This window comes from Salpingoeca rosetta (assembly GCF_000188695.1).
Source record: "Salpingoeca rosetta unplaced genomic scaffold supercont1.3, whole genome shotgun sequence".
NCBI classification, from domain to species: domain Eukaryota; class Choanoflagellata; order Craspedida; family Salpingoecidae; genus Salpingoeca; species Salpingoeca rosetta.
In genome coordinates this window covers 2,323,254-2,334,122 of record NW_004754931.1, presented here as the reverse complement: position 1 = coordinate 2,334,122, position 10,869 = coordinate 2,323,254, and the positions used below count along the sequence as shown (strand labels likewise).

General features: G+C 57.7%; 4 protein-coding genes across 4 annotated transcripts in view; 3 read left to right on the top strand and 1 right to left on the bottom strand.

The window, feature by feature from the left end:
• Positions 1–7,575, top strand: part of PTSG_02064 (uncharacterized protein) — a 13,167-nt gene extending 5,592 nt beyond the window's left edge. Inside the window, exons 15-22 of the mRNA XM_004997997.1 lie at positions 188–2,458; positions 2,676–3,264; positions 3,489–3,593; positions 3,763–5,864; positions 6,060–6,146; positions 6,370–6,542; positions 6,847–7,002; positions 7,250–7,575. Of these exons, the coding sequence (XP_004998054.1) occupies positions 188–2,458; positions 2,676–3,264; positions 3,489–3,593; positions 3,763–5,864; positions 6,060–6,146; positions 6,370–6,542; positions 6,847–7,002; positions 7,250–7,436 (5,670 nt within the window). The 3' untranslated portion in view covers positions 7,437–7,575. The remainder of the gene's footprint in view (positions 1–187; positions 2,459–2,675; positions 3,265–3,488; positions 3,594–3,762; positions 5,865–6,059; positions 6,147–6,369; positions 6,543–6,846; positions 7,003–7,249) is intronic.
• Positions 7,576–7,796: 221 nt separating this feature from the next.
• Positions 7,797–9,090, top strand: PTSG_02063 (dynein light chain 1). The gene is made up of 2 exons (XM_004997996.1): positions 7,797–8,116; positions 8,461–9,090. Exons 1-2 carry the CDS (start codon positions 7,985–7,987, stop codon positions 8,596–8,598), a joined length of 270 nt encoding a protein of 89 aa, XP_004998053.1. The 5' UTR covers positions 7,797–7,984; the 3' UTR covers positions 8,599–9,090.
• A 43-nt stretch (positions 9,091–9,133) lies between these two features.
• Positions 9,134–10,045, top strand: PTSG_02062 (uncharacterized protein; the record flags this gene model as incomplete). The annotated part of the gene is made up of 2 exons (XM_004997995.1): positions 9,134–9,179; positions 9,379–10,045. 2 exons carry the CDS (start codon positions 9,134–9,136, stop codon positions 10,002–10,004), a joined length of 672 nt encoding a protein of 223 aa, XP_004998052.1. The 3' UTR covers positions 10,005–10,045.
• A 188-nt stretch (positions 10,046–10,233) lies between these two features.
• Positions 10,234–10,869, bottom strand: part of PTSG_02061 (uncharacterized protein) — a 6,382-nt gene continuing 5,746 nt past the window's right edge. Inside the window, exons 14-15 of the mRNA XM_004997994.1 lie at positions 10,835–10,869; positions 10,234–10,559 (exon numbers count right to left, since the gene is read on the bottom strand). The exon at positions 10,835–10,869 is cut by the window's right edge and continues 65 nt beyond it. Of these exons, the coding sequence (XP_004998051.1) occupies positions 10,519–10,559; positions 10,835–10,869 (76 nt within the window). The 3' untranslated portion in view covers positions 10,234–10,518. The remainder of the gene's footprint in view (positions 10,560–10,834) is intronic.

Sequence of the window (10,869 nt, the reverse complement as noted above, 5' to 3'; positions counted from 1 at the left end):
ACGACCCGAGCCACCACCACCACCACACACACACACACACACACACACACACACACACACACACACACACACACACACACTGCCTCTCTCTCTTTCTTTCTGTCTGTCTATCTGTCCGTCTGTCTGTCTGCCTGTCTCTCACGGCACTTCCCCCACCCCAAAACACACACACACACATGACGTGCAGAGCGATTCGGAGACAGACTGGATCCTGGCGTACGAGCAGTTCCTGGCGATGACGTTCAAGGAGGCGACGCCAACGCGCGCGTCAAGCAAACTCCTTGGAAAAGTGGACTTGGTGGAGCCAGATGTGATTGGGAACAAGCGGCTGCCGAGCGCCATCACGCTGCAGGCCGTTCGTGAGCTCGACCACCACGTCAACATGCAAGCTGTGCTGCTGGACTGCAGAGAACCAGACATGCTGCAACGCGTGCTCGCACGCACAGCCACCTCCTCAGTGCCATCAGCACCTGGCGGTGCACAGGCAGCGGGGTCGCTCCAAGGCGAAGGCACGACCCAGGAGCACGACCTTGGCTGGCTGAGCGCCATGCTTGCAACGCGTCGCGACTTGATTGAGCGCATCCCTGGCAACATCCTGGGCAAACTTCTTCTGAGCAGCAGCAGCAGCGTCCACGCCACCGCCGTCATGTCCAAGTTCACGCAGTCGCTGGCAACAACACCAGAGCACGACCTGCACCGCCTCACCCTTGATCTCGTGCCGCGCCTGCACAGCCGCTCGCCCCAGGCACGCGCCGCAACACGATTTGTGCTTGCAAGTATTGCCGTCCGCGTTTCGGACCGCCTGAGAGGCGTGGAGGCTGATGCCGCGGCAACGCCCGCGAAGGTGGCGGACGTGGTGCTGGCGATCATGCAGTGGTGCCGTCGCCACGATGGCGGCAATGAGACACCACAAGAAGCAGCAACGGCGGCGGCGGAAACAGCTGTTGGGGAGGCGACGAAGAACACGAGCGAGGCGGTGCTGTGGCAGTCGTTTGTAACGGCCGCACTGCACGAAGAAGAACCCGATCTGGCGGCGGCCTACCTCGTGGGCTTGCTGCTTTACGGCTGTGACACCGATTGTGGCGCTGAAGACAACGAGGATGTGCATGCGATCAAGGACCAGACTGGAAGCGAGCACAACGTGAACGCATTGCTGCTTCAACTGTCGTTGATTGCACACGCCCGCCCGCGCGTCCTTGAATGCGTGCTGCTCCACACCCGCGGTGCAACAGCGCTCTCCTCCTCTGTGGTGATGCCGGCGCTGGAGCGCTGCCTGGCCGCAGCTGGCAGCGGCAATGGTGGCGATAATCATGGTGGTGGTGGTGGTGGTGGTGGTGGTGATGATGATGATGATGACGGATTGGCGCCAGACGCAAAGCGAGGAAAAGGGACAGACGCAGCAAAAGCAGCTGCAACACAGGGTTGTGTGCCGGATGAACGCATGGTTGCCAGCATGTGCATCGCAATCACAGCGGCAGCGGCGGGTGGTGCGGGTGCGGCATGGTACGAGGGAGCAAGGTCATTCGTGGACAATCTGTGCTCTCTTGTGCTGGAGCACATGGGCGGAAGCGTGCTTGCTGCCGTACAGCGCGTGCGTCCGTGTGAAGTGCACGCGGCTGCACTGATTCGCCTGCGCATCTTGCCTGCGGTGGTTTCCACCACGCATCTACACTTGTGGCTGCAGTCACCGGATACCGAGGTGGTGACCGCCGTGCTTGCAGACACGCCCTCGCGCGTGCTCCTGCGTGTGCTCACGAGCGCACTCACAGTGTCAGAGGCAGCCATCATTGCCGCTGCCACGCTCACTTTTCCGCACACGCAACCAGCCAAGAGCCACCGCAGTGGTGATGCTGGCGACAATGATGGTGATGGTGGCGGTGATACTGAGAATGATGGTGGTGGTGGAGGCGATGCAAACCGGGCGGAGGTGCTGCAGCAGTGGTTACGAGAACGATTGCCACTTGCACGTGCACAGAGCATTCGGCACAACCTTCAGCGGGCGGTGGATGTGCTGTCGAGCGAGCAGAACAGCCAGGCATGCACCCTGATGCGCGCTGCACTTGCAGCATGCCTGAGAACAGAGCAAATGCAGCCGGGAACGGCAGCGTCAACAGCCCCAACCACCACTCTGACAGCGGCCAGCATGTCCATGACACCATCAAGTGCTGAGGGCACCCTTCTTGGCCATGGTCGCAAACATGGCGCAAGGGTTGCTGACGAGTTTACGCAGCTGCTGTCCGGTTCCTTGTCCACAAAGGCGACGCTCACCGTGGTCACGCGCGTGCTTCGTTGCATCAACCGGGCCACGGCTGCCACCATCACGGACATCGCCGAAGCATTTGCGTCATCGTGGCAGCAACAGCAGCAGCAGCGCAAGCAGGAGCGCAACCCGCTCGGCCCACGCACTCTCGCCCATGTCCGCGGCCTCGTTGGCAGGATTACAGCAAAGGCAAAACAGGTCTGATTGAACAGTGCACTTGCGACGGCTTTGGTGGCGGCGGTGATGGTATGGGATTGGCTGGGGGTGAGTGTTTGCATTGGTTGCTGAGCTCGTTGCTTCGTTACTCACATGTTCTCTCTGTTCTCTCCGCATGCGTGTGCATTATCTGCTCAATGTTTGTGTGTTTGCGTGTTTGCGTGTTTGCGTGTTTGCGTGTTTGCGTGTTCGTGTGCAGCTGGAAATGCCCCAAGAGCAAGAAACTGCGATCCCTCTACTGCCGGCGTCCTTCCACACCGCTTATCGCCAAGTATTGGGAAGGGACAGAACTACAACACCACCAACAACAGCAACAGCAGTGGCAACGGCAGCAACGGCAGCAAGTCTCCAGCAGGCGGCACTGCATCGTGCACCCGTTGAACTGGAGCCACTCCACACCAGCGAGGACGCAGGTGACGCAGCTGAAGGCAACGCTCACCACGTGCTGACACGGCTGACGACGCAGGACGCAACCATGTCACAGCTGAGGCGGGGGTGCACGCGCGGGTTTGATGCGACGCCGCTGCTGCTGCACGCATTCCCACCCGCACCATCGCAGGATGCCGCTCAGGAACACCAGCCGCTGACAGCAGCGCAGCAGGCTGTGGTGTCGGCAGTTGGGGATGCGATTGCAGCGTGCTTAGTTGCCCACACACACGTGCGCATGTACGCACGAGTTGCATCACAGCTGCGAGCAGCCATCATGGCAGTTGTGACGCGCCATCGCGCTCACCTTCACGCCGCCGTCTGCGCGATCATCACCCGCGTGTTCGTCTCATCTGCAAAGGGTGTGTGAGTGTGAGAGAGAGTGTGTGTTTGAGTGAGAGTGTGTGTGTTTGAGTGAGTGAGTGTGTGTGTGCGTATGTGTGCATGTGTATGTGCATGTGTGTGTGTATTTGACCATGCATGTTGGCTCGATACCCTGCCAGCTCTTACCATCCTCTTGCGTGCTCCACATACCTATGTTCGCTGCTCGCTCTGGCACCTGTCGACGGTTACTGTTGCATCGCAGGTCGCGTGTTTGGGATGGAGTGGTGTGCGGACTGGCCCACCACCGCCATCGACGATGTCTTTCTCGCAACAGCTGCTGATCTCCTGCTTCGACGCGACGCCAGAGGTGTGTGTGTGTGTACATGTGTGTGTGTCTTTACATGTGTGTGTGTGTCTTTACATGTGTGTGTACATGTGTGTGTTCACGTGTCGCTCTGTGTACGTGTCGTGTCGTGTACATGTGTGTATGTTTCCTGTCCTCCTCGCCTCTCATGTCTTTTCCCCTTGGTTTTCAGGCCGACTGATGCTGTCACGGCTTTTGCATGTATGTTCGGCCGAGGATCAGCGGGCATTGCTGCGTCACGTCGCGTACCGCGTTCACTTGCATGTGAACGGTGTTGACAGCGACAGCACACGCGTCGTTGAGACGTGGGATCCAGCGCTCACCCACGATGCGCTCGCGCACCTGACGCGCGCAGAGGCCAACCGGTCCTGTCTTCCACACAACAAGGACGCGCTGGTGCTGGACATGTGCGCGGTCGCCCGCGTGTGGGCGTGGATTTGGGCCGTCAGCACAGCAGGCGACAAGAACAGCAGCGGCGACGCCGACGGCATTGGTTTGAGCACCACACCAGCCCCTGCTACAGCCATCATCACCAGCAGCAACGTTGGCATTGCTGTGGACCGTGGGCAGGAGCAGCGGCTGCTGGCGGTGTTGCGCACCCAACACGCCCTCATGCACCAAGAAAGAGGCGGTAGTGGCACGGCGGCCTGGGTCAACGGTGGTGCTCGCCCTCGCAACGCTTTGGAATGGCTGCTGCTGGATGCAGAGTCGTGTGTGCAATTTGTCCTCTTTTCCCTTGGGCTGGCACCGTCCATATCGCAGCACAAGAGCCCCGCAATGGTGAGCGGCGGTGTTGTGGAGCCGACACAACACGCTGCAGATGCCGTCATGGCGCTGGTTCGCCAGATCACGCGCTGGCGACCGGCCCTCTTTCCCGCCACTGCACAGGGCACACGCGCAAGCGCAGGGACCGACAGCAGCAGCAGCAGCGCCAGCAGCGCCAGCAACGCCAGCAACGCCAGCTGCAAGCGTGCAGCTCTGTTGGAGGCGGCGTCGGTGCACGTGTGTACGGCGCTGCTGGGCGCGTGCCGGCTGCCAGTGCTCTCGACGATGGTGGTCGCGGGTGGAGACAGCGCTGCCCGAAGCACCAACGCGAGGAATAGTCACAGCAGCAGTAGCAACGGCAACGGCAACAGCAGCAACACCGGTACCAACGGCAGTCTAGCCATGGCATACGCCCACATGCACGTGGATGGGGCAGTGCATCGGCTGGTTTCCCGGCTACTGGCGCCGCCAAAGCGCCGGAAACCAAAAGCAGGAACCATCATTGGGGGCGGTGCAGCAGCCCGAAGTCACACGAGCAGCGATCATGGCGCCAAGGACGGGCACGACGGCGGGAACGACCAGGAAGCACGCGAACAACAGCAGCAACAACAGCAGGGGCAGGGCGAGGTGTGGTGGAGGAGCTATGCGGTGGAATGTGCAGTCCACAGCGGGGATGGCGACGATGATCACGGTGTGGCAGCGGACGGGTCGAGCGGGCGCAGGCCGGCACCAATGCTGCAAACGCCATCGCAACTCGCGAGACCACGCCCCGCCATGCAGGGTCACGCGTTGCTGGCAACACCGACGGGAGGCGGTGGAGACACGGCTTCGGCCGTCCCAGCGGTGCCCGTGCAGTTTGAGGACGACCTGGTGCTCGCGCTGGATGACCTCTCCGTCTCGCACCGCCCACGGGCGCTCGCCGCGTATGGGAGCGGAGAGGTGCCGACCGGGTGCAGTGGCGATGCCGTTGTCTCAGCCGTGCTCGCTGCACAGCGGCGCTACCACGCTGCTGTCGCTGGTGGTGGTCACGGCGACGCGTGTCTGGCGGTGCCTGATCTGGTTGAGGATGACCTGGATAGCGGGGCGTGGCTGCTGCTGCTCAACCCAGACGCCAGCCAGTTGGCCAGCCTGTCCCTGCTGGCGATGGCGCACCGTGTTCCATTGGCTGTGTGCCGTTCACTGCCGCAGGTGGCAGGCATGCTGCAAGGGCTGCTGCACTTTACGGGGAGCGAGATGGTGCGACGCCGCTACCACTCGCTGTTCGTTCACGCGGCCGCTGTTGTCGCTGCTGTTGCTCGCAACACGTCGGAGGCCGACTGGCTACTGGCAGGCGCGTGTCTGAGCACGGTCATTGATCCGTTTGTGGATATTGTGATCCACCACGCGGAGAGCGATGTGGAGCAGATGACCAAGTGTGTCCTGCAGCTAGTGCAATTCTTGCTTGAGATTGCCTGCTGCCTCCCCTCCTGCACATCCACCCTCGCCAACTTTCTCCCTTCCCTCGAACAGGTACGCGTGCGTGTGTGAGATGTGTGTGCGCGCGTGTGTATGTGTTCTGTGAGGGTGTGTGTGTTCTTGTTTGTGCGACGAGTGTGTGTTCTTGTGTATCTGTGAGTGTGTTCTGTACTGTTCGTGCGGCTGCTGTTGTTGTTTACTAACAAGAGATGCACACGCGTGTGTACCGCTTGTGGCTGTGCTCTGTAGGCGGCGAGAGTGCTGCGCGACCCCGTTGTTCACCACCTCGTTCTCCAGCTGACGACAGCGGCGCCCGAAACGAAGCTCAAGCGCTACGTGCGTTGACCGTTGAGGTCCCATGCCTGGAGTGACTGTGGGTGTTCGGGTGCACACGAGCACTCTGCAGCATGTGTGCGTGTGTGTGTGAATGTGTGTCAAACACCAGTGTTTGGAAAGAATATCTTTGTTGTGTTAGCGCATGTGTATGCGCCTGTGCTTGGTTGAGCTGTTAATGGTTGCTGCGTCCGTTCATGACCTTCGTGTGTGCGCGTCCTTGCAGGTACCGCGTGTTGGGCGGATGTGGGAGCTGATGCTGTACGAGGCGCGAAGTGTTCTTCAGCCGGCGTCACCAGGGACGTGGCCCCAACCTCTCACCGCTGACGACGAAGAGAAGGCCACCACCGCCCTCCGCTCCCTGATCACCCTCTCCTCCCGGTTTCCCTCAATGCTCAGGTACGCTGTTGTGGTGTGTGTGTGTGTGTGTATGCGTTGTGTGTTTTGTGTGTGTGTGTGTGTGTGAAAATGTGTGAACATGTGTGTTGTTTGTGTTGTGTGTTGCGTGTTATTTGTGTTATTTGTGTTGTTTGTGTTGTTTGTGTTGTTTGTGTGCGTGCGCGTAATGTAATTGCGCTTGTGTGCTCTGCCATGCGCGTGTACAAGTAAGTAATGACGAGAGAGTGGTCACGTGGCCTGGCTGACAGTTGCTCTCCTTCACCCGTGCATGTTGCCATGTCGTACTTGCTCCTCCAACATTCAGGGGTCTGCATGATGTTGTTTGCGCCAGCATTGGTCGAGAAGAGGTGCACATTTCCCGTGCCGGGTATGTGCTGGCCACGCTGTGTGCCACAGATCATCCGAACCACTGTGAGGACATTGTACGCGCACACTGTCGCGTCCTCAGCTCTTCACCTTGGTGCGTACTGTGTGCGCGTGTGCGTTTATTTGTTTGTTTGTGTTTGCGTGAGTATGTGCAAGTGTTTGTGTTTGTGTGAGTTTGTGTGAGCTTGTGTGTGTGTGTGTTTTTGTGGTTATTGTTGTTTGTTTTCCCTTGACTGCCTTGCTGCGTTCGTCTTTGTCCAGGCTCTCCTGCACTGTTCCTCCCTCCCTCACTCACCCGCTCCCTCCCTCACTCACTCACTCGCACTGGAACGTGGATGCAGGTTGCCGGCTGTGCGGGCAGCGCTGCGCGCAAGCCACGTGCTGTATGCATGCGAGTGCGCTTCCAAGCGCAGCAGCGAGGCGATGGCCACGCAAAGCGTGTTGCACGCTGCTCTCACGCGCTGCAACAAAGAGGCAACCCTGGACATTGTCGTGGACGCGCCCCACCTCTGGCACATGATCGTTTGAGAGGACAGAGAATCTCTCTGTGTGTGAGTGATTGTGTGTTTGTTTGTTTGAGTTTGAGTTTGAGTTTGAGAGAGAAGAGAGAGAGAGAGAGTGTGTGTGTGTGTGTGTATGTGTGTGTGTGTGTGTGTGTGTGTGTGTGTGTGTGTGTGTGTGTGTGTGTGTGTGTGTGTGTGTGTGTGTGTGTGTGTGTGTGTGTGTGTGTGTGTGTGTGTGTGTGTGCGTGCTTCGCAGCTGCCTGTCCTGCTGTCAGCACAATTTGTGCTGATGGCTGTTGCACGACGTATACGATTCGCACCAACTGTCGTCTGACAAATCTGCGCATTAGTACCGTGGTGGATAGTTTGAAAATTTCCGTACTGAGCAAACAGTGGCTGTTGCCAAGCGCAACCGCACACACAAGAGCAAACTGAAAAATCGTCTTCCTCTTGTCTTCCTGTGCTGCCTGCCCTTATTGCTTGACATTTTCCACGACCTGATCCAACACCACTGTTCAACGCGGAGCCACCTGTCGACGACAAGCACCCCTTTCACCACCCCCACACCCAATCATGTCTGACCGCAAGGCTGTTGTGAAGAACGCTGACATGTCTGAGGACATGCAGCAGGACGCCATTGACTGTGCCACCCAGGCTCTCGAGAAGTACAACATCGAGAAGGACATTGCCGCATACATCAAGAAGGTGCGCCCTACCGGCATTGTTGTATTGTGTTGCATTGTGTGTGTTGTGTGTTGTTTGTGTTGTTTGTGGTTGTGTTGTGCTTGTTCAGGTGTGCCTACATGTGTGTGTGTGTGTGTGTGTGTTGACGTGGTGTGGAGTGGGACTGAACTTGCTTGGCCTTGCTCGTCGTCGTCGTGGTGATTGTTGCTGACTGGCATGCCGGGCTTTGAGACTCTCCGCTCGCTGTCGCACGCATCCACTTTGCTCCTCCTCCTCCTCCTCCTCCTCACTCACACACACACACGCACATACACACACACACACTCTCTCTCTCTCCCGTTTTCTTTCACTTTCATCTGAAACAGGAGTTTGACAAGAAGTACAACCCAACGTGGCACTGCATTGTTGGCCGCAACTTTGGCTCCTACGTGACACACGAGACGAAGCACTTCATCTACTTCTACCTTGGCCAGGTTGCCATCCTCCTCTTCAAGTCTGGTTGAGCAATCGCCATTCTTCACGTTGTCATGTACTAGCAACCACCGTCTATAAGCTGAATATACCTTTGTTGTGGTGTGCATGTGTTTCGTTGTTTGTTACGCTGGTCCGAACATACACTGCTGTTTTGTGTGCGTGCTCGTGCCAGCCTGCCGTCGTACCGTAAGCGCTCTTGCGCCAATTGCTCTGCGTGTTCTTCGCTGCACCACGCCCCAACTCCATCAACAGTGTGTGGCTTGTCGTTGTGCGACATGTTGTCGAGTCGGATGACACCAACATACTCCTTGTGCGTCGTCTCTGTTGTCTCCTTGGCACAGTTGGGGCCTGTTGTTGTCGTCCTTCCCCGCTTGCTGACTGGTATCCTCTTCTCCGCTCTCTCTTGATTGTTGTTGTTGTTGATAATGAAAGGGCGGTGTTGCCTGGTCTGGTCGTGTGCTGCACCTGTGTATCAGAAAAGAAACCAAAGAAGCAAAGCAAGCGATTCAGCAAAACGTGAACCAATATCCATTCACACGCACATCGGAGAAGGAAGGCGCAAACATGACGGAAGGCACAATTGCAGAGGACGAGGTCCAGTGCTTGCAAGGTCAGTCAGTGTGTGTGTGTGTGTGTGTGTGTGTGTGTGTGTGTGTGTGTGTGTGTGTGTGTGTGTGTGTGTGTGTGTGTGTGTGTGTGTGTGGTGTGTGTGTGGTGTGTGCATGTGTGTGTGTGTGTGTGGCTGCCTGTGTACGTCATGTCATGTCTTCTTGTGGTGCCTCCTCTGTGTTCGTGTTTGCTTCTCACAGCGAATCTTGTCAATACACACACAATGTACACAACGCAGCTTGCGCGCGTGTCTGTGACCGTGGACAAGTGCCCGCCAACACACGAGTTTGAGATGAAACCGCGGCGGGCGATTGGAAAGCCGGCGATGGCGACCATCAAGGAGGGCGACACGGGCGACGAAGAGAAACAGGACGAGCTCGCGTTCCAGATGGACGCTGATGACGACGACGACGACGGGCTCTCACTGCTGGACAGGCAGCTCGGGGCAGGCATGGACAGCACGCCCGACGCTGGCAATCGCAGTGACGACGCTGACCACGGCGATGATGAAGCGCCGGGTGCGGCGGACGCAGACGAGAACAACAAGGGCGACAAGACAGACAATGGGGATCAGCACACAGCATCTGCACAAGCAAATGCATCTGATGCTGGTGACGGTGACAATGCACTTGCAGGCAGCAACAAGGCACAAGCAGAGACAACACCATCAGCATCCTCACCGCTCTCATCAAACACGACCACAACAGCTCATGATGCTGCTGATGCTGCCGATGCTGATTCGAACAACGACAGTCACGGACGCGACGGGCCACCACCCAAGGTGGCGAAACGAGCAGACTCACCCAACGCGACGCAGCAGCAATAGCACGCAAGCTCAAGTTGTGTGTGTGTGTGTGTGTGTGTGTGTGTGTGTGTGTGTGTGTTTCTGTGTGTGTGTGTGTGTTTCTGTGTCTGTGTATCGTCTACCTGTCCGTCTGTCCGTCTGTCCGTCTGTATCTGCCTGTTTGCACACGTGTTCGCTAGTAGGAAAGGAGTAGTAGTAAACAAAACATTTAATCGCTGGCATGTGTGTGCTCAAACGAGACAAATCACACCAGACATGAACAGATGTGCCAACGGGCGGTGTCTTGAAGGGTAGGTAACAAAGAGGAGACCGATGTAGCGTGTGATCAAACACGAATAACGAACAGAACAAGGATGCCAGACGTCCAGTCATACATGAGCAGAAGCACTGTGTGATTTCTCCGTAACAAGGGCAACAAGCATGAGGGGAAAAACGAAAAGAGGGTTACATCACACAACAGCACATGATGCTGCAGACGTGGAGCTGTGGTGGTGGACGAAAGGACGATGAAGTGTGGCGCTGTAGCTTCGTTGGATCAGGCGCGATCAATGTAGAAGGTCATGCCGAACCCGCCGCCTGCAATCAGTGAACGTGTGGGCAAGCGAGCAGCCGTCACACAGGCACGTGGTGAGATGCGCGGAGAAAAGCACAAGCCGACGATGGCAGTGTCCACGCGTGCAAAGCATTCATAGAACGAGAAGGGGGAGAGCGAAAGACAGAGAGGGGAGACAGAGAGAGGAGGCATGCAGACACACAGACACACAGACACACACACAGACACACACACACACGCGGTGCGTGCACAGAAACGCCCATTTCACAAACGTGAGCATGGCGGGATTGTGACGTACCTCGCTCGTGGGCGCGGTACATGACAGTGTACTCT